Below are 27717 nucleotides of genomic sequence, written 5' to 3' on the forward strand. Positions count from 1 at the left end.
TCAGTAAGGTGGCTGGCCTTTCATCCTGAAGGTTACAGGTTCAAGGCTGGTTTATCCATCCTATTAGAAGTTGTGGACTCATCTGTGTTTCCACTGGGGCATATTTTATCTCATTCTCTCTTACTGCTTGCCTGGCCAAGCAGTTCTGGCATGGCTGGAACAGTTATCACTACTCTCCTTTACTGAAGATTGCTTTTCTTTCTCTTGGTACTGGGCACACTTTTGCATACTAGCCACAGCCACCCTGGTATCTGCAGCATCCCTGGTACCTCTAATAGCTTCTATGGCATTTTTGCACCTTTTCAGGGTATGGGGCACCTATTATTTCATGAGGAGTGGATCAGAAACTACTTCAGTGTAGAGGTAGCTTAATAGTTGTTGCAACCAGCTGAGAGTGAGCACAGAGCTCTAGAGGTGCTGCTTCATGTTCCGCTGCAGCTTATCTGTAGTTTGCAATGGTGTAAACAACCATATTATGCTACGCCATCTGGCTCTGATTTTCAGCCGCACTTGTTAGCTCCAGTGCGCAGCCAGTTCTAGTGCACAGTCACACTAGCCAATTCTTGACCCTCTAGAAGAAGTTAGCTTTGGCTTATGCATTAGACCTCTGATGTGGCTTCCAAGTCACATTTGGTAACCTACTGTTTGGAAGTAGTCTTGGGCTTAGAGAAGATCTAGGGTAGTTGGGTAAAGACCTGAGAGACTCTTAAATCTCAGAGATTGCCAGGAGGAGAGTCTAACGATGATTTTAAATCCTCTCAGTTTCTTAATAGAAATAAAACATGGAAAAGAAAATAAGATGATACCTATTGGGCATAACAATACATTTCTTGATTACCTTTCAAAGGTTGTTGCCCTTCTTCGTCAGATCAGAAATAAGCAAGTGTTGGTAGATGAGGAGTGGCCTAGTGGTTAGGATGGTGGACTTTGGTCCTGGGGAACTGAGGAACTGAGTTCAATTCCCACTTCAGGCACAGGCAGCGCCTTGTGACTCTGGGCAAGTCACTTAACCCTCCGTTGCCCCATGTAAGCCGCATTGAGCCTGCCATGAGTGGGAAAGCGTGGGGTACAAATGTAACTAAAATAAAATAAATGACAGTATATATAAGTGAAATATCAAAGCATTTCAGTGACAGTCTAACAGGATGGGGGTGGATAGTAACATAGTAAGTGACGGCAGAAAAAGACCTGTACAGTCTATCTAGTCTGCCCAACAAGATAAACTCATATGTGCTATTTGTATCTGCCATTTTCAAGAGAAATACATGATTTTGGATTATTTGAGCAAGTGCCCCTGGCTTCTGGGAAATAATCTTTTATCAAAAGATTATATAGTTTTAAGTGACAGAATTTGCCATTGATGTGAGAATAAATCTTTGTGTTTTTTTTTCTCTTGCTTCACACAAATATTGCTTGACTGCCTTCTACATCTGTGATTCTGGGCTTAAACGTACCTCAGTTTTGCTCCAGGATAGGGTTGTATGACAAACTAGTCACAGATGCCTTCTAGGGCAACAGAGATCCAATTACTCTCATAGGTGTAGATATCCTCCTGCTCCTTCCAGTCTTAATAGGGTTCTCACTCTCGTCTTGGTCAGCAGAGGGCCTAAAAATCCCCAGCCTGCATAGCAGCCAAAACCACGGGTGGGGTTTTGACTGCCTCCACAAGACCGTAACCTCAGTTCTCCTATCTCTTCTAGATGGCCTACCTTTAGGAAGGGAGGCTAAATTTATTTTGTAGGAAGTTGGCCCCTTACAACGTCAGACAGGTAGGTTCTCAAAATAGTCCATGGTGAGAGGAGGGTGACAAACAGAGCAATACAACTTTATGGTTTATAATGGGCTAGAAAACCCAGATCTTTAAGTCCTGTCTGGTGAATGTCAAAATATTTAATCATTCTGACTTCAAAGGTCTTACGTTCCTGTATTGTTTTAAAGTTACCTTTCGGGATTCTTACTATGAAATCACTGGTAGAATGTTCTGGTTTTGTAAAGTGCTGCCCCACAGGAGTGGAATCCTGGCTTGCACTGGCATTTTTCATGTGATGTCTATGTAAATTAAATCTTGTCTTTAGCATCTGGCTTGTTTCTCCAATATAGCATCCTTCGTCACATTTTTTACACTGAATGATGTATACCACATTGGAAGATGAGCATGTAAAGGATTCCTTTATGTTGAATATTTTTCCTTTGTGCATCCCCCTTATAGTCACATACAACCCAGAGATGGAAAAATCAAGAAAAACCATAAAAGATGTTCAGCCTCTACTCCAGGAGGATGAATTACTGAAAGAGATATTCCCATCCCCACCAGTGCTGGCTTTCCGACAGCCACCCAACTTAAAACACAAGCTAATCAGAAGTAAGCTCCCAACACAGACTCAAAAAGAAGAGAATGGCACACATCCTTGCAATATATCCAGCTGCAAGCTATGCCAGAACATTTCACAGGACCCCACAGTCATTCACGTCATTCACGTTTAATGTGAACAAGTGCAAGGTGATGCATGTGGGGAAAAGAGAGCCCGAATTATAGCTATGTCATGCAAGGTTCCACGTTAGGAGTTACGGACCAAGAAAGGGATCTGGGTGTCATCGTCGATAATACACTGAAACCTTTTGCTCAGTGTGCTGCTGCGGCTAGGAAAGCGAATAGAATGTTGGGTATTATTAGGAAAGTTATGGAAAACAGGTGTGAGGATGTTATAATGCCGCTGTATCGCTCCATGGGGCGACCGCACCTTGAGTATTGTGTTCAATTCTGGTCGCCGCATTTCAAGAAAGATATAGTGGAATTGGAAAGGGTGCAGCGAAGGGTGACTAAAATGATAGTGGGGATGGAACGACTTCCCTATGAGGATAGATTAAGGAGGCTAGGACTTTTCAGCTTGGAGAAGAGACAGCTGAGGGGAGACATGATAGAGGTGTATAAAATAATGAGTGGAGTGGAACAGGTGGATGTGAAGCGTCTGTTCACGCTTTCCAAAAGTGCTGGAACTAGGGGGCATGCGATGCAACTATAGTGTAGTAAATTTAAAACAAATCGGAGAAAATGTTTCTTCATCCAACACGTAATTAAACTCTGGAATTCGTTGCTGGAGAACGTGGTGAAGTCGGTTAGCTTAGCAGAGTTAGCTGCTGCGCTGTAAATTCCGTGGGCACCAGTGGTCCATCTTCCATCTTTGTCTCCGCCACTCGCGATTTTTCTTTCACTGATTTCTTTGCGCTTTGCCTGTCATCTTCCTGCTTATGGCTTGAATATATTTGTCCATACAGGTTCTTGCAGCTTTGAGGCTCAAAGGATTGCTCTAGCTAGGTCTCAATCGGCTAAATTCTTAAGTAGGGCGAGCGGGGCCCCTGGAGAGAAAAAACACACATCCTATTCCTCTCACCGCATCATGTGATCTCCTGACCTGCCATTTTTAGATTGGCAGATGCGGGCGTAGCAGATCTATGTCTGGGGTGACCCACTGAGCAGGAATGACTTCCTGCATAGCCTTATGCAGTGCAAAAGACTGAAGCGGTCTTCTAGTGTTTGCCATTTTAAGATTAGGAGTTGCGGCAGAGGCAGGATCAGAAGCAGACATATTCAGAACCTGGAGATCCTCCTTACGAGATACCCACACTGCGGTGACATTATCAGAATCCTGACCTGCTGAGCAGAAATACTTCCTGGCATGGCCTCATGCTGTCCTCTTGCTGGCTGCAAGAGAGGGGATCTGGTTTTGAGAGCTGCGGTGGCCGTTGGCTGAGAGAGGCAATTTCTTCGGCTTATCTCTAAATGGGACAATTTCTCCCATTGCGGGTGGCTGCGCTTTTTTCCAGAGTGCAGTTGACTTCCTTTTCCGAATCAGTCTAGCTTACATGGCTGCCTTTTGCAGTTCTGCTATTTGGTCCTTTGTCCTGCCCTGGATGGCTTTTGCAGATCACCCACTTGGTCTGCTGTCCTTCCCTTGCTAGGCATTGCAGACTTGACGTGGCAGTGCTAGGCGTTCCAGACTTGACGTGGCAGCGCGTTTGGCTGTGACCTGTGGAGCATCACTCCAGTCTGCTGAGATTGTAGTATCCCACTCCACTTGAGGGACTGCTTTGGTACATCCCACAAGTCTCTGGATTGATCTGTTGGGACGCTATGGAAGGTAAAGTTAGTCCTTAACTTATAATTTTCTTTCAAGTAGTCCCAACAGATCAATCCAGAAGCCTGCCCTTTTTTGTTCTGGGTTGATTGTTTTCTTCTAGTTGCTTCAGTTTCATCAGATTCCTTCTTTTGATTTTTGGCTACAACCAAAAAAAATAAATCAAAACAAACAGGAAATCTTCTGTTGTTACCCTCCCACAGGAGTGGTTGAGGAGCCTACATGGGCTTTATGCAGGAAGGAGAGGACTTACTGTTGTATTTCCTCTTCCTTTTTCCACTACTTTGGTATCAACAATACTGAGGTTAAGGTGGCTGCACGTGACCACATATAGTAAACCTCTGAAGTTCTCTCTATCTCCACCTTCTGGTAGAGGGACATAACCCATTAGTCTCTGGATTGATCTTTTGGGACTAATGGAAAGAAAATGATCAGGTAAGGACTAATTTTACCTTCTCCATTTCAGCTCAGATTTTTAAAGGGAAGCTCTCTGTATAAGATCGTTCTCACCAGAGACAACGAAAAAATACACATGTACTATCACTCATTGCAAGTATGCACTCCTACTCTTCAGTCATACTCACTTTCCACTCATATACAAATGCACACACTCTTTTTCTGTCATGGTGCTGTGCTGCTTATGTGCTTATTTGCTTATGTGTTCATTCACTTAGTGCTCCCCATCCCATCCACCTCTGCTCACCATGTAAAGTTCTTGCATTTTCTGCCAGCTTTTTCTCAGCCTGTGACAGACCCCTCACACCCCTGCTCCTCCATTCCTAAACACCCCTTGTCACTGCCCAAAACGCTCACTGGTTTCACTAGCAGCCTACAAGGCATCTTCCAGATCTTCTCTGTGCCAGAAATTTTACCAGAAATCTGTTTATAAATCTGACTACTTGTCTGATAGTGCTGCTTGAATGTTCCACCACCTTAACTAAACTTGCCCAAAATAGAAAGTCTCCTTTCTTACAGTTGCACTTCCTCTCTTACCTCTCTCTTTTTGCAAGGAAAACATCATCATCTCAGCCCTTAATCTTGGGGCTATCTTCAACTTCTATCTCTCCTTCTCTTCATTAATGTATAACAGTGCTAAATCATATTTTCTTTCTCTAAAACCTCACCAAAATCGTCTCCTTTTCTGAGTGTTACCAGAACTTGTATCCTCGCTCATTGCCTAATACTTGGACTACTGCAAACCATTTTTTAAAGGGTGGGCAACGCTTAAAAATTTTAATCACACGATTAATCGCATCTCTGGGCTGGATGAAAACTTGCAGACACACATTTCCTTCCCATAGCATATTGTTCCCCCTCCCCGCCACATAGGTACCTATGTTTCTCCTCTCCTGCTGCATCCTTCCTCTGTACATACACCCAAGTGTCTCCCCTTCAGCTACTAAACCTGTTACCCCTGACACAGATGCTCATTTATCTCCTCTCCTGCTGCTGATCCCCCCACCCACTTCGCGGAAATCTTGCAAGGCCACCGTTTTGGGCAGGAAAGAGTGGGGTTCTATTTCCGCTATTTCCTGATCCCCAAAAAATTAGGCTGAGACAGAATTCTCCTGAATCTCAGGAGGTTGAATTTTTTTGCAAAAAAAAAAAAAAATCTGAGTGCATTCCTTAAAAACAATCTTGCCACTTCTGCCCTAAAGCGTTTGGCTAGCAGCACTGGATATCGAGGATGCATATGCAAACATCCTCATTCACCCTCATCATTGGAAGAACCTATATTTCATCTTTTAAAACGTCCACTTTCAATACAGAGTCCCCCTTTTGGACTCTCTTCAGCACTGAGTGTTCACAAAGTGCTTGGCTGTGGTAGCAGCTTATCTAAGGAAGAAAGAAACTGTTGTATTTCCATACTTAGACGATTGGTTTATCTCTGCAAATCCAAACAGGATTTAATGGACTCTCTACATCTCACCACAACTACACTTAAATCTCTAGGATTTATCCCAAATCTGGAAAAATTAACCTTAACTTCAACTCAATCCATCCAATTCATTGGAGAGACTCCAGACACAATCCAGGCTCGAACCTTACATAGTAACATAGTAAATGATGGCAGATAAAGACCTGAACAGTCCATCCAGTCTGCCTAACAAGATAAACTTATTTTACATGGTATGCAGTACTTTATATGTATACCTGAGTTTGATGTGTTCCTTCTTACCACAAAATCATTGAACATGATAGAACATCTAATTTCTCACCTGATGCCGCAGCAGCAATGTTCCACCAAGACATGCCTAAAACTACTAGGTCACATGTCAGTCACTACAGCAGTCATTCCTAAAAGTTCATTGTGATCAATATTGTCAGCCCCTCAACCATAAGATTCTACTCGCTTCACAGATTAAGAAAGGCCGTCGATGGTGGTTGAATCTAAACATCTTGATCACAGGCGCTACTTTCAGAGGCCAACTTCAAACATAGTTCTGACCACAGGCACTTTTCCTTCACTATCGCACTTGGTGACAGTGGCCCCACACAGAAAATACTGTCCATTTCGACATTCTGGAAGTGCAAACAGCCTACTATACAATAACAACTTTCCAACATTTGAATGTGGCAAGTCAATTCAAATGTTTAATCTAAACAAACAGGGAGGAATGGGATCCCTTTCCCTTTGCTAAGAAGCACATCATATATCAGAGCTCGACAAATCTCTGTCGCCATGGCACCTAGAAATTGCATTTTGACGCCTGGATTTTCATACCCTTGAAAGATTTTTTTTTTCCTTCCGCAGCGCACTGCTCCAGACTGCTTTTCTTGGCCTTGCATGGCGATTGGGCTCTTCATGTACTTGAGCCATGCAGTACAAGGGATTTGGGAAGTCTCTCATTTCCCTAACTTCCTGCACCGCACAGCTCAAATATATGTAGAGCCCAATCGCCGTGCAGGGCCGAGAGAAGCAATTTGAGGCAGCGCTGTGAATAAAAAGGCAAGAGCCTGAGAAAACTGGGTAAAGGCTGTAGGATGGGGTGGGGACATGAGAGAGACAGACAGACAGACTGGGTGAAGGTTGGAGAATGGGGTTATCTTTTCTACTACTACTACTACTTATCATTTATAAAGTGCTACTAGACGTACGCAGCGCTGTACACTTGAACATGAAGAGATAGTCCCTGCTCGACAGAGCTTACAGTCTAATTAGGACAGACAAACAGGAGATAAGGGAATATTAAAATGAGGATGCTAAAATAAGGGTTCTGATCAAGTGAATAAGGGTTAGGAGTTAAAAGCAGCATTAAAAAGGTGGGCTTTTAGCTTAGATTTGAAGATGGCCAGAGATGGAGCTTGACGTACCGGCTCAGGAAGTCTATTCCAGGCATATGGTGCAGCAAGATAAAAGGAACGGAGTCTGGAGTTAGCAGTGGAGGAGAAGGGTACAGATAAGAGAGATTTACCCAGTGAACGGCGTTCTGGGGGAGGAATATAGGGAGAGATGAGAATGGAGAGGTACTGAGGAGCTGCAGAGTGAATGCACTTATAGGTCAATAAGAGGAGTTTGAACTGTATACGGAAACGGATAGGATGCCAGTGAAGTGACTTGAGGAGAGGGCTAATATGAGCATAACGACACTGGCGGAATATTAGTCGTGCAGCAGAATTTTGAACAGATTGAAGAGGAGAGAGATGGCTAAGTGGGAGACCTGTGAGAAGCAAGTTGCAATAGTCTAAGCGAGAGGTGATGAGGGTTCCGGTAGTGTGCTCAGAAAGGAAAGGGCGAATTTTGCTGATAATATAGAGAAAGAAATGACAGGTTTTAGCAGTCTGTTGAATTTGTGCAGAGAAGGAGAGAGAGGAGTTGAAGATGACCCCAAGGTTACGAGCTGATGAGACAGGAAGGATGAGAGTGTTATTCACAGAAATAGAGAATTGGGGAGGAGGAGAGGTTGGTTTAGGGGGAAAGATAAGAAGCTCAGTCTTAGTCATGTTTAGTTTCAGATGGCGCTGAGACATCCAGGCAGCCATGCCAGACAGACAGGCTGATACTTTGGCCTGGATTTCGGCAGAGATTTGTAGTGTGGAGATGTAGATCTGGGGGGAGTCAGCGTAAATATGATACTGAAAACCATGGGATGAGAGAGTACCAAGGGAAGAATTATAGATGGAAAAAAGAAGAGGACCCAGGACAGATCCCTGAGGTACACCAACTGACAGTGGGATAGAAGTAGAAGAGGATGCACTAGAAGTATACACTAAAGGTATGTTGGGAGAGATAAGAAGAAAACCAGGAAAGAACAGAGCCCTGAAATCCAAGTGAGTGCAGCGTATCAAGGAGTAGGCTGTGATCAACAGTGTCAAAAGCAGCAGATAGATCGAGAAGGATGAGGATAGAATTAGAGACCTTTGGATCTGGCCAGGAACAGATCATTGGAGACTTTAGCAAGTGCTGTTTCAGTTGAATAAAGGGGGCGAAAGCCAGATTGAAGTGGATCAAGAATAGCTTGAGATGAAAGAAAGTCAAGGCAACGGCGGTGAACAGCACATACATAGTAACATAGTAGATGACGGCAGAAAAAGACCTGCATGGTCCATCTAGTCTGCCCAAGATAAACTCATATCTTGAATTTGTACCTGTCTTTTTCAGGGCACAGACCGTATAAGTCTGCCCAGCAGTATTTCCCGCCTCCCAACCACCAGTCCCGTCTCCCATCACCGGCTCTGGTACAGACCGTATAAGTCTGCCCTCCCCTATCCTAGCCTCCCAACCACCAACCCCTCTTCCCCCCACCTGCTCTGCCACCCAATTTCAGCTAAGCTTCTGAGGATCCATTCCTGCTGCACAGGATTCCTTTATGCATATCCCACGCATGTTTGAATTCCGTTACCGTTTTCATCTCCACCACCTCCCGCGGGAGGGCATTCCAAGCATCCACCACCCTCTCCGTGAAAAAATACTTCCTGACATCTTTTTTGAGTCTGCCCCCCTTCAATCTCATTTCATGTCCTCTCGTTCTACCGCCTTCCCATCTCCGGAAAAGATTTTTTTGCGGATTAATACCTTTCAAGTATTTGAACGTCTGTATCATATCTCCCCTGTTCCTCCTTTCCTCCAGGGTATACATGTTCAGGTCAGCAAGTCTTTGGTCATACGTCTTGGAACGCAAATCCCATACCATTCTCGTAGCTTTTCTTTGCACCGCTTCCATTTTTTTAACATCCTTCGCAAGATACGGCCTCCAAAACTGAACACAATACTCCAGGTGGGGCCTCACCAACGACTTGTACAGGGGCATCAACACTTCCTTTCTTCTGCTGATCACACCTCTCTCTATACAGCCTAGCAACCTTCTCGCTACGGCCACCGCCCTGTCACACTGTTTCGTCGCCTTCAGATCCTCGGATACTATCACCCCAAGATCCCTCTCCCCCTCAGTACCTATCAGACTCTCCCCGCCTAACACATACGTCTCTCGTGGGTTTCTACTCCCTAAATGCATCACTTTGCATTTCTTCGCATTGAATTTTAATTGCCAAACCTCAGACCACATTCAAGTATCTTGGATAGGAAAAGGAGGAGGGAGATGGGGCGATAGTTGGAAGGACAGGTAGGGTCCAATGAAGGTTTTTTAAGGAGTGGTGTGACTACGGCATGTTTGAAGGCATCAGGAACAGTCGCAGTGGACAGTGAAAAATTGAGGATATGACAGATAAACGGGATGACAGTAGGAGAGAGAGTGTTAAGTAGATGGGTGGGAATAGGATCAGAGGAACAGGTAGTTAGTTTTGAGGAGGAAAGAAGATGTGTAGTTTCCTCTTCAGTGATTTCAGAAAAGTAAGAAAACGAGGCAGGGGTTGGAGGGTTGAGAGAATGGACTATGGGAAGGAGAGGTGGAGGTGACCTGGTTGAGAATTCAAGTTTAATCTTGTGAACCTTATCATGAAAGGTGATAAGAGTGTGGATGAGGGTTTTGGTAGCGTGCTCAGAAAGGAAAGGGCGAATTTTGATGATATTATAGAGAGAGAAACGACAAGTTTTAGCAGTCTGCTGAATATGTGCATAGAAGGAGAGGGAGGAGTCAAAGATGACCCCAAGGTTACAGGCTGATGAGACAGGAAGGATGAGAGTGTTATCCACAGAAATAGAGAATGGGGGAGGAGGAGAGGTTGGTTTAGGGGGAAAGATAAGAAGCTCAGTCTTGGTCATGTTTAGTTTCAGATGGCGCTGAGACATCTAGGCAGCAATGTCAGACAGGCAGGCTGATACTTTGGCCTGGATTTCGGCAGAGATTTCTGGTGTGGAGAGGTAGATCTGGGAGTCATCAGTGTAAAGATGATACTGAAAACCATGGGATGAGATCAGAGTACCAAGGGAAGAAGTATAAATGGAGAAAAGAAGAGGTCCCAGGACAGATCCCTGAGGTACACCAACTGACAGTGGGATAGAAGTAGAGGAGGATCCACTAGAGTATACACTAAAGGTACGCTGGGAGAGATAAGAAGAAAACCAGGAAAGAACAGAGCCCTGAAATCCAAGTGAGGACAGCGTATTGCAGCATGATTAGGAACAAAGTCATCAACGTCCTTTTCTGCATCTACAAAACAAAGAATACAGACTATGCTGTTGTCTGGTTAGTACAGTTCATATCAGCAATGTACACATCTGGGACCAAATGACTGGGATGACACTGTCTCAACTGATTAATGTGGACCCACTTAAGGTTATCTTCACCTTGAGAGTTTTTCTTGAGGCGAATTTGGTAAGCCACAAGTGAAGTTTTTTCCTCTATAGGGAAAGGACCATGCCAACTGGGCAGAAATTTCTTTTACCTTGTTTCTGGCAAAATTGAAATAGAATACCTTGTCGCCAATTTGGTACTCTTTGGAGGTAGTCCCTTGATCATAGTAGGCTTTCCTACCTCTAGCACTACTTTCCAAGTTCTTTTGGGCAAAGGCAAAGGCACTTTGCAAATGCTGACGCTAATGGGTGACATACTTATGTGAGGAAGTAGCACTGGATAAGTTCACATCATTAGTCCTGTAAAGCAAATGAATTGGTAACATCATTTCCCTACCTGTCATCATCTCAAAAGGTGGCACTCCTGTAGAACGATGGGGTGTGGCACGAATAGCCATGAGGACCAATGGTAACTTCATGTCCCAATCCTTACCTGAAGATGACACATGCTTCTTCAGGATGGTGATGATGGTGCAATTAGCTCTTTCCACTTGTCCCGAGGACTGAGGTCGGTAGGCAATGTGCAATTTACTCTTCACGCCTAGCATCTTCCACATATGTTGGATTACTTCTGCAGTAAACTGAGATCCTTGGTCTGAATCCACTTGCATGGACAGACCCCACCTGCTGAACACATGATTCAGTAGTAAGGTAGTTGTAGTTTCGGCGGTGCAATTGGGTGCAGATAGGCACTCCACCCACTTGGTAAACAGGCAGGTGACAGTAAGCATATACTTGTTGCCACGGGTGGATCGAACCACAGGTCCAATCCAATCAATCTGGATATCTGACCAGGGCATAGCAATACCATTCTTCCTGAGTGGTGCTCGATGAGATGGAGAAGATGGCTGGAAACGACAACAGGTCAGACAGCCTTGAGTATACAGCTGCACATCCTGATGCATGTGGATCCGATAAGCCACTTGCTTCAAGGTCTCATAGGTGATGCCTTCACCTTGATGTCCTGCATATGGTTCATCATGAGCATGTTGAAACATGATGCCACGATATGCCTGAGGCATAACCCATTGCTCAATTCCATGCTTACTCGTCCGAATAAGCAGGTTCTGACGGATCTGGAACTTCTCTCGGGATGTATAGAGTATCCTCCGTTCTTCAGCTTGACACTCCTCTTCTGTCAATGGATGTTCTTGCGGATTCTGGATGTACTCGTAGAATCGTCTAACAGATTGCATTTCCTTCACTTACGCCCAGGCTGGGCTGGCTCTTGAGGGTCATGTCACAGTTCATAATGTTAGAGCCATGGCAGCGTCGGTAGCCCACTTGAAGTCAGCCACTATAGAAGAGATTTGCAAAGCTGCGACGTGGTCATCTGTCCACACATTCACATCTCATTACTGCCTGCAGCAGGATACCCGACGCGACAGTCGGTTCGGGCAGTCAGTGCTTCAGAATCTGTTCGGGGTTTAGAATCCAACTCCACCCCCCTAGGCCCGTGTTTATTCTGTTCTAGGCTGCACTCTCAGTTAGTTGGTAAATTTTTTAGGTCAATCTCAGTTATGTCCTCTCTGTTGCGAGGCCCAATTGACCATGGTTGTTGTTTTGAGTGAGCCTGGGGGCTAGGGATACCCCATCAGTGAGAACAAGCAGCCTGCTTGTCCTCGGAGAAAGCGAATGCTACATACCTGTAGAAGGTATTCTCCGAGGACAGCAGGCTGATTGTTCTCACAAACCCGCCCGCCTCCCCTTTGGAGTTGTGTCTTCCCTTCTCTTTGTGTTGCTACATATGAGACTGGCCGGCACGAGCCGGTTCGGGCGGGAAGACGGCTGCGCATGCGCATCGGCGCGCGAGGACTAGCAAAGGACTTTGCTAGAAAGTGTTCCGATTGGAGGGGCTGCCGTGGACGTCACCCATCAGTGAGAACAATCAGCCTGCTGTCCTCGAAGAATACCTTCTACAGGTATGTAGCATTCGCTGTATGCATTTTCTGTTTCTTATCCGGCCTGCTGGAGCCGTGTCTCACTCCCTTACAGCTTCTCAGGGAGATAAAGGGGGCTGGTTTGCCCACAGCATGTCCTTGGATGTTACATGACTGCTAGTGATTTTCCGAAAAGCTGAATTAGCTAAATCACTGCTGTGCAGGTCATAGGTTGCATCTTGATGTCATAGGATTATGCAGGCCAAGACCAGCAAGGTGAGACACACAGGGAAATATCCCTACAGATTCCATGCCTAAGTTTCAGCCTGCCTGTCTGACAGACATTTCTGCCTGGATGTCTCTCTGCCATCTGAAACTAAACATGGCCAAGACTCATCTGCTTATCTTCCTCTTAAACCCACCTCTCCTCCCATTCTCTCTCTGTGGATAATGCTCTCATCCTCCCTATCTGATCAGCTTGTAACCTTTGGGTCATCTTTGACTCCTCTCTCTTTCTCTGCATATATCGATCAAACTGCGAAAACCTGTCATTTCTTTCTCTGTAATATCACCAAACCTTTTTCTTTCCTTTCTAAGCATGCTACCAAAACCCTTATCCACACTCTTTTAACTTCTCGCCCACTCTAACTTGCTTCTCACAGGTCTCCTACTAAGCCATGTCTCTCCCCTTTAATCCGTTCAAAATTTTGCTACTTGACATATTTGCCGGTGTCGCTACACTCTTAGCTCTCTCCTCGAGTCAATTCGTTGGCTCCCTATCTGTTTCCGCTTACAGTTCAAACTCCTCTTATTGATTTAGAAGTGCATTCACTCTGCAGCTCCTCAGTACCTCTCCACTTATCTTTCCCTACACTCCTCCATGAGAACGCCATTCATTGGGTAAATGTGTCTTATCTGTAACCTTCTTCTCCACTGCCAACTCCAGGCTCCATTTCTTTTATCTTGTTGCACCACAGGCCTGGAATAGACTTCCCGAGTCAGTACATCAAGCTCCAGCTCTGGACGTCTTCAAATCTAGGCTAAAAGCCCACCTTTTTGAGGCTGCTCCTAAGTCCTATTCCCATGTCTGTTTTATCATTCCCACCTTAAGTAATTCCGTTATCCCTTATTTGCCTTGTTTGTCTGTTTTGATTTAAGTTCTTTTCAGCAGGGACCCGTCTCTTACATGTTTAATGTACAGTGCTGTGTTCGTCTAGCAGCACTATAGAAATGATATGTAGTAGTAAGGGGGTATGAGAGAGAAGCAGACAGACCGGGTGAACGCTGTGGGAAGGGGTGAGAGAGAGAAAGAGATGGACAGACTGGGTGAAGGCTATGGGAAGGGGGGTATGAGAGAAACTGATAGGGACCCAGGCTATGGTGATAGGTGAAACAAAGAAGCAATTGTCTCTTTGCTTCCCCTGTCTAGAATGTGCTGTCACACAGCTGACAGCCTGCTTTGAAAAGGGAGACTATTGACTTTGCAGCTGATTAACTTCAGAAGCACCTTAAGAAACTGATTTTTTGCTCACAGGGACAAAATAGGGAAAAAAAGAATCTTAAGCTAATTTCTAAAAGAGCTACTGCTATGCTGGGAGGGGATTTCACCCCCTCCCCTCCAAAAAAAACTTCACTGGGGACAATGTTGGAAGGTTGGGAATGGAGAAGCAAGAAAGATGCTGGTTCCTAAGTTTTTGGATTGGCTCCTAAATTTAATTAAAATTTGTTGAGGCCTGCCATTTTTATTTTTTTATGTAACAAAATTTATAGGCCGCACATCCAAACATCTGAGTGGGTTACAATAAAACAAACATAATCATAATCACACTTATTTACCAGGACTTCACAATATCCTAGCGGACAAACTCCAGAATTCTGTTACCCTATGAGTGGTCCCTCTCCAGTTTGGTAACACAACAAATTTTCCAGAAGTGGGGAATCTTTACAGTAGATCCGTTCACCACAGAAGCCATCACAAAATGTAGCCTGTTCTGATCCAGAATTCCTTCCCCAAAGAGTCTTCCCATGGATGCATTTGCCCTGATTTGGACCAAACATCTTCAGTATGCCTTCCCTCCAAATCCACTCCTCTCAAAGGTCATCCAGATAATAGTACTAGATGCAGGCATCATATTGATACTCCAGACTGGCTGAGACAACTTTGGTTCCTTTTGGCTTTCAATTTTGGCTATAGACAATCCTCTCCGTCTAGGATCAGATCCAACCCTGTTCACTAAATATGAGGGTTATCTACTACATCCCAACATCAGAGTTGTAACTCAAACACCTTGGAGGCTCAGTGGCTTGCCCCATACTTCCTTCCCAAAACGATTCAAGACATACTGAAGGCAGCAAATAAGCCATCCACGCAGAAGTCCTATTGTCTTAAATAGAAGAGATTTAATGTTTGGTGTTCATCACATAATTACGATCCCATTATGTGTTCTCTAGAAACTCCTCTACAGCACCACCTGTATCTTTCCCAGCCTGGTCTCAAAACATCCTTGGTTAGAGTACACCTGGCGGCAGTAAACTCTTTTCATATGAACATACAGGGCAAATCTTTTTAATCTCATCCTTCGGTACACTGTTTCCTTAAGGGACTGGTTTATCTTTATCCACCCATTCAGCCCCCAACTCCAAAACTCTGTTCCTCATGTCAATCACTTTAGCACACAGGATTATCAAAATCCAAGTGGGGGCGTAGCTACGGGTGGGCCTGGGTGAGCACATGTAAGGTCTTTTTCTTTGGTTTCCTGTTTAATTTATGTTTCTAGAGTTTGTGGTCACTTATTCTGTATTTGGCATTTGTGTTCTGTGTAAACCCCCAGGGGTGTTTGTGTGTGCTGAGGCCCTCTAGTGGCTCTTGTCCAGGCTCACACGCTCTCTGCCCAGCTTCCTAGCACTCTGCTTCTGAGCAGCTTGTAAAGATGTGTGCTCTTCCTGCCCTCCACCTGGCCTCACTGGTGCCCCCCCCCCCGGGCTCCTGAGCAGGACAATATCCTGGGCTCCCTTCTCACTCAGGGTGACTGCTCGGCCATGCCTCCCTCCTACTGGAAATCCTTTCCAGTTATGTCCACCGTGCCCCAGTCACTCCTCTGGTTCACGGACAGTGACCCACTGCACTTTCCCTGGGACTATAACTCGGATTCTCCAGCCTTCACCAATTTGCAAATTAGGCAGTCAACAAATGCAAATTCACTTTATTAGTTCTTGGCTTTAGTCTTGGGGGAACAACTTCTTTACAAGTATTACTCTCGTACAAGTCTCTTCTTTACTGAGCCCACTCCCTTGGGAAGACCTGGGTCTCAGTTTAAACAGCCTCCTTAGTGTATAAGCCACCAAACACAAAGTCTCTGCCCCCTGTCCTGAAGGGCTGCAATAGTCTTTTGAAAATCCTTCCTTTTCAAAATCATTACTTGCGTCTCAGCAGGATTTTCTCCCCCTCTCCAAACAAGTCTTTCAAATTCCATAGAGTTTCCCCACATAATCAGGGTAAGCTTTTGGGGAACCAGGTTTGTAATTCTTCCAACAACCTCCCCTAACAGGGTTTCCCCACATCAAACAGGTCTAACCAACCGAAAACAGGCTTCTCTCTTTAAGCAGGGGTAAATCAAAATAACTTTCAAAACAGTATGGATTTTCAAACCTTCATGTGCTGCTCTCCCCAGGCTCTCAAGCTCCCATTCCATTCTGGTTTCTTCTCCCTGCTCAGCCTGATTACCCCCTCTTCCATACCATCCATCCAACCCTCCTCCTGCTTCTCACCCCAACCCTCCCTATTACAGGTGGGCAGCATAACATACTGATTGTGGGTCCAGGGGAACTGGGCTCCTTCATTCTCCCTCCCTCTTGTGGTCAGAGATGGTATATGGCCAGCTTGCCTATCCCCTGGGCTCTCACTGCTAGGACTGGAAATGCATTCTGGGAGATGTAGTTTAGGGTTTTGCTGCTTCATTCTATACATCTGGGATGTAGCCTTGTCACATCAGTTTTTGCTGGCCCTGGGAGGGGAGAGGCCTGAAAGGAAGGGAAAGGTGCTGGACAAGAGGGGCAGGGGGTTGGAGGGAAGAGAAAGGAGAAAGGTATTGGACTTGTGAGGGGGGAGGTTGGAGGGAAGGGAGAGAAGTGCTGGATTTTGTAGGGGGGGGTTGGAGAGAAGGGGAGAGGTGTTGGATATGCAGTGGGGTTGGAGGGAAAGGGGAGATATGCTGGATATGCAGAGGGTTGAAGGGAAGGGGAGAGGTGCTGGAAATGTAGGCGGGCTGGATGAAAGGGAGAGAGAGGTGCTGGACATGTAGGGGGTCTGGAGGGAAGGAAGAGAGTTGCTGGATTGGTGGATATGCAAGGGATGGCTGAAGGGAAAGGAGAGAGACGTGGACTTGCAAGGAGAGCTGGAGCGAAGGGAGAAAGGTGCTGGACCTTTGGGAGTGGGAGGGGTTAGAGGGAAGGTAGAAAGATGCTGGACAAGGGGATAAAGGGAAGAGGGGGTTCAAATGCTGAACCCACAGTGGGAGAAAGAGCCAGATGCATAAGGGGAAGGGAAGAGAGAGGAAGAGAAGCTGGTTGGGGTGGAGTCAGAGAGGAGTGGGACACATTGGTGTGGAAGAGGGAGAAAGGGGATGTAGGGAGATGTACAGATACAGAAGGGAGATGATGGGCATTAGGTGGGAGCATGGGGATAGGGACACAAATGTGAGATGCTGTATGGGGATGGCATATGGGCACAGAGTGGCAGTGCCTGACAAGGGGGGGAGGGGGATATGGAATAGAGATATGCTGGACACTGGAGAGGGGGTATATGGACACAGAGGGGGGTGAGATACCAGACAAGGGGGAGAATAGGAACACGGAAGGGATATGCTGGGCATGGGGTGCATAGGTGCACAGAGGAATGATGATGGATGAGGGGATATGAACTCAGGGGAGATACTGGACAAGGAAATATAGGAAAGCAGAGATGGATGATGGACATGGAGAAAGAAGAAATGTCAAGTAGACAGGAGACCCTGGCAAGTGCCTTCGATATGGTGGACCACGGAATCCTATTACACATACTCAAATACCTTGGCATTCGATATGGTGGACCACGGAATCCTATTACACATACTCGAATACTTTGGCATTGGAGGAAATGTCCTGAATTGGTTCGAAGGGTTCCAAACCCAACGTTCGTATCAAGTCACATCAAATTCGACCACGTCTAAGGCATGGACACCTGAATGTGGAGTACCACAAGGATCACCTCTCTCACCAACCATCTTCAACCTAATGATGATCCCTCTGGCAAAACTCCTATCAAACCATAACCTCAACCCATATATATACGCTGATGATGTGACAATATACATCCCCTTCAAACAAGACATTAACGAAATCCTCAACGAAATCAATCAAAGTCTACACATCATGAACACATGGGCAGATGCATTTCGTCTGAAATTAAATGCAGAAAAAACTCAATGCCTAATACTCACCTCCCAATACAACACAAAAGAATTCACAGCTATAAACACACCAAACCTGAACCTTTAAATCTCAGAAACGCTAAAAATCCTTGGAATCACTATCGACCGCCACCTAACGCTCGAAACTCACGCTAACAACACAACTAAAAAGATGTTTTACAGCATGTGGAAACTGAAAAGGATAAGACCATACTTCCCAAGATCCATCTTTCGCAGCCTAGTGCAATCCCTCGTGCTCAGCCATCTGGATTACTGCAACTCACTATACGCAGGTTGCAAAGAACAAACACTGAGGAAACTTCAAACAGCCCAGAATACGGCAGCCAGACTCATCTTTGGAAAGCCAAAATATGAAAGTGCAAAACCATTACGAGAGAAACTGCACTGGCTTCCACTCAAGGAACGCGTCACTTTTAAAGTATGCACATTAGTCCACAAAATCATTCACGGCAAAGCCCCAGCCTACATGTCTGAGTTAATAGACTTATCACCCAGAAACGCCAAAAGATCATCCTGAACCTTCCTTAACCTCCACTTCCCCAATTGCAAGGGCTTGAAATACAAAGCGCTACACGCGTCAACCTTTTCTCACATGAGCACGCAGTATTGGAATACACTGCCGCGCAACTTAAGAACAATCAACGAGCAAGCTTCCTTCTGCAGATTACTGAAGACCCATCTTTTCGAAAAGATTTACGGAAAAAACCAAAACACACAAAGTCCACACCAAAACACATCACCTCTGAACTCTCATTCCCGTATTATCACATCAGTCATACCTTTACTCACAGAAAGATATATACCATATGTCTTCATGCCTTTTTATCGCCCTCTAAGCTCCCATTGTTTCCTTCCAAAGTTTCAATGTTTGTGCTCCATTGTTACATTCCTTAACGACACCTCAATTGTTTCGCATAACTCTGCACAATGTAATCCATAACCAATCTGTAACAAATTGTATTTCCAACATTTAACTCATATTGTAAGCCACACTGAACCCGCAAAAAGGTGGGAAAATGTGGGATACAAATGCAATAAATAAATAAATAAAGACAGAGGGAAGCAGAAACCAGAGACTGAGACCAATATGATTTGAAAAATAAAATGACCAGACAACAAAAAGGTACACAAAATTATTTTATTTCAGTGTTGTGAATATAATATGTTGGATTTGGAATGTACATCTTGTTAGAGTTGATGTTAAACATGTCACGGCCCTTACCTCCGAGTCAGCGGGGCCTCCGGCGCCACGGATGCGCTCTGCCGTCTTGACCACATCGGCCTGCCGCTGCAGTGGTCGAAGCTCCGCTGCGTGGTGCCGGGAGATCGCGGGTGCTCCATCATTCGTCATCTGGGTTCGGGAACCGCCTTGCTCTGCCTCGTGGCACCGGCGCGTCAGGGGTTGCTCCGCCTCATGGCGCCGGCGCGTTGGGGTTGCTTCGCCCCTCGGGGCTCGTGGATCTGCCTCTCTTCTCCCCAGGGATTGGCCTTCCCTGCGGGCAGACTCCTACGCTCCTCCCTCCACAATCTGCCAACCTATGGCATCGACTTTTTCCCAGCTGACTTCTCTCAGCTGTGATGACCAGCTCTATTTCTGGAACGCTGCCACCCTGCTTCATCACTTTGGCTTCTACTTCAGTAGGTCTTGCTTTGCACTTTTGGTGTGTTTCCCTTATACTCTTGTTACTGTCTACCTTATTGCTGACCTCTGCCTGGACCCGGATTTCTCCTTGCTGCCTGTCCTCACCTCTGCCTGGACCCGGATTCCTCCTTGCTTGCTGCCTGACCTGACCCCTGCCTGGACCCGGATTCCTCCTTGCTTGCTGCCTGACCTGACCCCTGCCTGGACCTGGATTCCTCCTTGCTTGCTGCCTGACCTGACCCCTGCCTGGACCCGGATTCCTCCTTGCTTGCTGCCTGACCTGACCTCTGCCTGGACCCGGATTCCTCCTTGCTTGCTGCCTGACCTGACCTCTGCCTGGACCCGGATTCCTCCTTGCTTGCTGCCTGACCTGACCTCTGCCTGGACCCGGATTCCTCCTTGCTTGCTGCCTGACCTGACCTCTGCCTGGATCCGGATTCCTCCTTGCTTGCTGCCTGACCTGACCTCTGCCTGGACCCAGAGACTCTCTGCGCACTGCCTGACCTGACTATTGCCGTACCCTCTGCTTGCCGCCTATCCCGCCTATTGCCTGAATCCAGATTGCTCTTTGCTCATTGCTGTCCTGTCCACCGCCTGTACCCTAACTACTCCCTGGTGGCTGCCAGCCTCTGCTCACCACTTGAACCCAGAGTTCTCTCTGCCTGCGGCCGTCTGACCCCTGCCTGCATCTGGAAGTCCTGTCGGCTGCCTGCACCTGGGGGCTCAACCCTCGGGGAACAGCGGTCAACACAGGTGAAGCCTTGGGGTTGTTCAGTTGCCCAACAGAGCGCAGGTTCGAGTCTTCGTCTCTGTGCTCTGCCTGGGCCCAAGGACTCACGAACACGACGAAACGGCTGGGATCCAGGGCAGAAGTCTAGGAATGGACCCCAAAATCCATTACCAGGCAGCGCCTTCAGCTTCCAGAAGGCTTGGGGCTTTCCTTGTCTAGGGAACCAAGCACAGTTTCCTAGTTGCAACTCCTAACACCATCCCTGGCATGTAACAATCTTTATATTTTGCACAGGAGGAAAAGCCTTTCTTTCTTGTTTCTCTGGTGTTGCACTACATGCAAGGTCTTTTTTCTTGGGGTTCCTGTTTAATTTATGTTTCTAGAGTTTGTGGTCACTTATTCTGTATTTGGCATTTGTGTTCTGTGTGTGTGACTGAGGTATTTTGTTAGCATGAAGTTTCTATGTAGCATTCTGTAGTAATTTGGCATGTTCAACTTTCATGATAAATGTATTTGTATTTTAGGGCCTCACTATAATATTTAAATATTATCAAGGTAGATAGAGGTGGATAGAAGCGCTGCTTTTTTCCACGCAAAAGCCAAAGCCAAGCGGGCTGCTGTAAATAACTGAATAGCCCAAATGTGATGTTCGATTTTTATGCCAAGGGGTCTATGGTGCAGTAAGCAATGTTCTGCCTGCATATAGGATATGGCACCCCCAGTACCTGCTGTGTCATGGAGACAATGTCCTGCCAATATTTCTGCACCGCAGGACACGACCACCCTATGTGATACATATCTCCTAGCTTCCCACACCGTCTCCAACATAAGCCTGTACCTGCACAATACATATGAAACAATCTCTGTGGAGTATAATACCATCTATACAAAATTTTATGTCCATTTTCCATTAAGATACTACTAATGATTTAAACAAACATTTAAGCTGAGATCCCACTTCTTACCCTCAATTACCTTCCCCATATCTTTTTCCCATCGCTGCATATATGGAGCTATAGGTGTGGAGAACAAGAGCAGTGCTTGATATATTTGTGAGACACATCCCCTACCCCCACCTCCCCCAATTCCTCTTTCTAAGAGTGTCTCGGCTAAGTTAAGTTCCTCTTTGGCTTTACGTAGTATATAATCACTGAGTCGTTTATAATGAAAATTATGGTATGGTGAAATGTCATATTATTCTTGTAGTTCAGCATATGTATGGAGCACACCCCCCTCCCAAATTTGTCCCAAGTTAGCTAAGCCTTGTGTCTCCCATTTCTTATAAATGTTTGCCTCCCGTCCCACTTCATATAGCTCAAAAGCTCAGCCTGTGGGAGCTAAGGTATCGCTTTCAATGGTATTGGGTTTAGCCATTTCTGTTCCATCCGGACCCACACCTTCTCTGACTAGTTACCCATTCTGCCAAAATCCGAAGTTGTGAAGCTTGATAGTATAGCATGAAATCTGGTACTGCCATACCTCCTAAATTTCTAGGATAGCACATCGCCCGAGCTTGGACTCTTGGTGGGCATTTATTCCAAATATAGTGAAAAACCCTCCTTTTAAGTCTTTTGAAAAATGTTTTCAGTATTTGGAGAGGCAGGGCCATGAACAAGTAAAACAATTTAGGTAAGATCATCATTTTAATGCCATTAATATGCCAAAGCCATGAGACATTAGGACCTGCCCATCTATCTAGTTCTTGAAATAATTCCTGTAGTTTCCCTGGAAGATTTGCTTTATAGAGGCCTGACACTCCAGGGGTCAATCCCACCCCCAGATAAGTAATGCTCTGAGAGGCCCATCTATATGAGTACTTCTTTTTTAACTTGGAGACTACCCTGTCCTCCAGGGTGATATTTAAGTTCTCGGATTTGAACATATTTATCTTAAACCCAGAAAGTGATAGCTCCACTGCCAGATGTTCCAACGATCATTCTGGGTCAGATAGGGTTAACAAGATATCATCTGCAAAGAGCTGTACTTTATATTCATCCCCCTCCCAACATAGGCCACTAATTTTAGGGTGCTGTCGTATGGCACATGCCAAGGGTTCAGTCACCAAAGCGAACAGCAATGGGGACAGAGCACATCCCTGCCACGTTCCCTTTTTCAGTCTAAATGTGGGAGTATATAACATAGTAACATAGTAGATGACGGCAGAAAAAGACCTGCACGGTCCATCCAGTCTGCCCAACAAGATAAACTCATAGGTGCTACTTTTTGTGTATACTGTATCTTGATTTGTACCTGTCCTCTTCAGGGCACAGACCGTATAAGTCTGCCCAGCACTATTCCCGCCTCCCAACCACCAGTCCCGCCTCCCACCACCGGCTCTGGCACAGACCGTATAAGTCTTCCCAGCACTATCCCCGCCTCCAAACCACCAGCCCCGCCTCTCACCACCGGCTCTGCCACCCAATCTCGGCTAAGCTCCTGAGGATCCATTCCTTCTGAACAGGATTCCTTTATGTTTATCCCGCATGTTTGAATTCCGTTACCGTTTTCTTTTCCACCACCTCCCGCGGGAGGGCATTCCAAGCATCCACTACTCTCTCCGTGAAAAAATACTTCCTGACATTTTTCTTGAGTCTGCCCCCCTTCAATCTCATTTCATGCCCTCTAGTTCTACCGCCTTCCCATCTCCGGAAAAGGTTCGTTTGCGGATTAATACTTTTCAAATGTTTGAACGTCTGTATCATCACCCCTGTTTCTCCTTTCCTCCAGGGTATACATGTTCAGATCAACAAGTCTCTCCTCGTACGTCTTGTAACGCAAATCCCATACCATTCTCGTGGCTTTTCTTTGCACTGCTTCCATGTTTTTAACATCCTTCGCAAGATACGTCCTCCAAAACTTAACACAATACTCCAGGTGGGGCCTCACCAACGTCTTATACAGGGGTATTAAAACCTCTTTTCATCTGCTGGTCACACCTCTCTCTATATAGCCTAGCAATCTTCTAGCTACGGCCACCGCCTTGTCACACTGTTTCGTCACCTTCAGGTCCTCAGATACTATCACCCCAAGATCCCTCTCCCCGTCCGTACCTATCAGACTCTCCCCGCCTAACACATACGTTTCCCTTGGATTTCTACTCCCTAAGTGCATCACTTTGCATTTCTTCGCATTGAATTTTAATTGCCAAACGTTAGACCATTCTTCTAGCTTCCGCAGATCTTTTTTCATGTTTTCTACTCCCTCCGGACAATGATAGATTTGAGCTAGCCATGTCATAAATCTGCCAGAGAAGCCCAGCTGTTGCAGCAGAGCGAATAAGGGCCAGTGCACCCTAGCAAATACTTTTTCGTCATCTAGTGATAACAGTGGTGAGCCAGTGCCATGTACCTGTTGGACAAGGTGCAGCACCCGCCTAACATTATCATAGGTTTGTTGCCTATGTACATATCTTTATTGGAAGCTTGCCGCTTCAGCCGTCCGCCACCCTTGGAGACATGCTGCCATTTTGGCTTCATGGCGGTTGCCTGTTTAAGCACTTTCAAGAGTGGATCTCTATCTTTTTCTAGTGATTCCAGGAAGAACTCTTTCGCTTGCTCTAATGTGTGAATTTGGTAGTGTTTGCCATTTTTGTAGAACTGCAGGGCGAATGGGTAGTGCCATTTGTAAGGAATTTTCAGTTCTGTCATCCATTGTGTAATCGGCCTCAGCTCCATCCGGCGCTTGAGTGTTTCACCCACTAAATCCTGATATATCTCAATTGGGTAAGAATCTCATTGTAAACGCTCAGCTTTCCTTGCGGCTTGCAGACATTTTTCCTTCACCTTAAAATGTGTAAAGCACGCATTGATATCCTTCGGTTTGTTGTTGTGGGGCAGTCCAAGGGCCCTGTGTGCTCTGACCAATTGTATAATGGCCTCCTCCGGACCCAACAGTATCTTTGCAATAGATTGTACTACCTTCTCACAGTCAGTGTATGCCAGAGTTTCCAATATCCCACGGAATCTCAAGTTGTGACGTCTGCTCCTGCTTCTAAGGTCTTCGAGCTTATCTGGTAAGTTGAGGTTAAGCGCCCGCAGATCCTTGGAGCTGTGATGACAACGTTTCCAAAATGTCAGTGTGTTCATCCACTCTTTGTTCTGAGTCTTCTACTCTGTGTCCCAAGTCCGCTATCTCATGATGTAAGTCCGCTGTCGGAGTCATTTTTTCTTCCCGGACTGCTTTTAGATCAGTCTTGATTTCACGTAGCCAAGCTTTTAATCTCCTGCCAAGGCTTCCTCGAGTTGTCCTTTGAGTCCTCTCTTGCTATAAATAGATCTTGAGAGTGTTCCAGTTGGGCTGGGTCTGCCTCGTGCACCATGTCGATCAATTGTAGTGTGGGCCTCGTGGCTGCAGGCCCCTGCACTCTTGGGTAAGCTTAACCGGAAAGAACTATTTTTCCGCTGAGTTTATTCATCCTGTCTCCAGCCGGACGACATCCAGAAGTCTTCGCACCATGTCTAGTAATGGCAGTGCTCTTAAGAAACTGCAAAAAGCTGATTTATGGGGGTTAACTCTCGGAGCGAATCTCTCATGCTGCCATGTTGTGTGGAGGTGACGTCACTTCCTCCGTATACTTATCTTTCTCAATTGGACCAACTGCCAACATGGGCTATATTTTGAATTCTGCCTCAGGGTAAGTCCTTGTCGTTTGTCCAAACTTTGTCTCTTGCTTAGGGGGTCCATGCCCCAAGGTTCTCTGCCACATCTGTCCCATGGCTACAGCTGTGAGCACCTCTCCTCCTCAGGCTTTTCCTCTATTTGTCTGCCACATCATGAATAATACTCCTTGCTAGCTGAAGGGATTCCTGATGTCAGCAAGGTGAGAAGAGCAGCAGCACAAACCATTGGCTGAAACTTTATCAATTTAGAGAGGACACTTCTGTACAGGCAGCTTCTGGAGGAGACTACCCAAGTGTGTTTGCATTTTCCTGATGTCCGTGGAGAGCACCTGTTACAGGAAAGCAACTGCTTTCCCCCATCTTTTCTCATTTCAGATGGGCAGTCTTCATTGAGTATGTCTACTCTTCTCCTTTGCTGACCTCAGTGGGAGCATGTGGCAGGCTCTTGATGATTATCAGTTACACTTCTCTGGTCCTGCCCTGCCTACAGCCTTCTATGAGGCTGTCTTTTATATGGCCCTGCTGGATAACAGCCAGTTTATAAGAAATGGTTATTAATTATATGGGAAATTGTTCACAAGTATAATTGAATTATTCCTTGGGGTATAGCTAAGCTTTTCAGAAAATGGTAAATGTTTTGCAATCTGCTTTTATGTATAAAGGTACATAGGTACTGAGGTGATTTTATGCCTGCATTGGGAGTAGGTGTAAATGTTTGCGTGTACTGTATTTGTGTTCATTTGTAAAATTGCAGCTTTACTCAAACTCTACTGCTGTGCATATCTACTATACAGTTGTGTGCTGGATTGCACTGAGCTTAATTGTAGGTGTGACCTAATTTTATAAGAGCAAAAATATTTCATAACATTATCCCTTTAATGGATAACTATTTAGAACATTTTCTACATGTAATTGCATAGGGGTAACAAAAGCAGGCAAGCTGAAAAATAACACACAACATATAATAAGCACCTTTTTGCAACTATAGGTGCAGTTTTATAAAAATTACTCCCTGCTTATGTAAACAAAAAATAGCATTTCTCAAATTCTAAGAGGTAAGAATATATATTTGGAAAATCTTAACCATGGGTGCTGCACAGCAAAAGTGAGTGTCAAGTATGTTGTGGACCAGTGTGTTTTTGGATAGCATCCTTACAGGATTCCTGTAACTGGGCCTGTTTATTTTTCTTTCTCAAAATATTTGATCTTTATTTCTTAAAATGTATTTTTGTCATTCTTTAAGTCGATGCTCTCTTTTTCTGACTTTTCAGTTTCCATCATTGTTTTTACAACTATGGCATTACTTACAATAATGGAATTCTTTGTATATCAAAACACCTGGATGAAATATGAATATGAAGTAGACAAAGATTTTACTAGGTAAGATTTTTCAGAATGTTTCAGATATAGACTCTCAAAAAAAAAACCAGAACAAAGTCTGTGGCTTGTTTACTGAGGTGTGCTGAGTAGTTAGTATAGAACTGTGATAAAATGGACAGTGTAGTAAAAATCTCATGCCAACTGCTTAGCACAGTTTGGGGCAAGAATAGAGCAGGCTGTGGGTGAGATAGTGTTATGATTCTGCTAAGACAGGCAGGGGAATGACTGGGACTCGCTTCTGATTGGCCTGTTAGGGATTGAGCTGATGTCAAAGGCCAGATCTATTTAAGCCTACCTCTCCCTTCAGTCTGTGCTTTAGCGTTTGATCCTGGTCAGCTGAAGTCTGCTACCTTCTCTCTGTCTGTGCTAGTAGCACACTGTTCTTTCTTGGGAGTTGTTTACTCCTCTCATTGCTCGTAGCTTCTCTGTGTGCTGGTTGTTCCCAGTGTATGCTTGTTTGTTTGCCTAGCTATGCTGCTTTCCCTGATTACCTTGCTTCCCTGCACCTGTTGGGGCTCTGTCTGCTCTGTCTCTGTGTGCTGCTGAGTTCTGATACAAACATTGTTTGTGTGCTTCCTTTGTTAGCTTTAAACCTTTGACTACAGTGTAAGCCCTGCTTCTTCCTGACGTGAGCCCTTCCCTTTAGCCTGCTTTAACTCTTTGTCTGCTGTGGTTGTCTCCTGAATCCAGTAAGTAAGCATTGCTCCTTATCTGTCGGGTGTATTTAAAGATCGTAGCCTGTACCTGCCAGCTTCTTGTCTGCTGCCCTTGTGTCTAGCAAGCGTTGTGTGCGTTGTATGTGCTCGTCCCTCCTGGGACCCCTCGTTGTTCTTTTTCACATCCCTAGTGTGTGATTGGGTTCCAGATCGGCCGTGAGGCCTGTACGCATAGACTCTGTATGAGTGGGTTCTCCGGCCATGAGGCCCGCCTGAGTGGTCTAGCTCCCTTTTCTGCTGGTGCTGGTTGAGTGTCCTGAGTGTGCGGGGCTTTGTGGCTGTTGGTTTGTGTAGCGCCTGTTTGGTCCACCCTAGGCCTTGGCCAAGATCCTTCTTAAGCCTCAGCCTAGGTTCAAGGGCTCATGAAAGGATTAACAGATAGGAGTGGATAGTGATTTCAGTTAGCACACAGTAACTTACTGCACACTAACCGTCATGGCTGCCAGTACTGT

The 27717-nt window shown here is 45.5% G+C and overlaps 1 protein-coding gene across 1 annotated transcript in view; it reads left to right on the top strand.

Moving 5' to 3' along the window:
- The window catches only part of LOC115459528 (endoplasmic reticulum-Golgi intermediate compartment protein 2-like), a 405254-nt gene that overhangs the window by 69745 nt on the left and 307792 nt on the right, over positions 1-27717 (top strand). Inside the window, exon 4 of the mRNA XM_030189342.1 lies at positions 26441-26549. Coding sequence (XP_030045202.1) covers positions 26441-26549 — 109 coding nt within the window. The remainder of the gene's footprint in view (positions 1-26440; positions 26550-27717) is intronic.

This window comes from Microcaecilia unicolor, unplaced genomic scaffold (assembly GCF_901765095.1).
Source record: "Microcaecilia unicolor unplaced genomic scaffold, aMicUni1.1, whole genome shotgun sequence".
Classification (NCBI taxonomy): domain Eukaryota; kingdom Metazoa; phylum Chordata; class Amphibia; order Gymnophiona; family Siphonopidae; genus Microcaecilia; species Microcaecilia unicolor.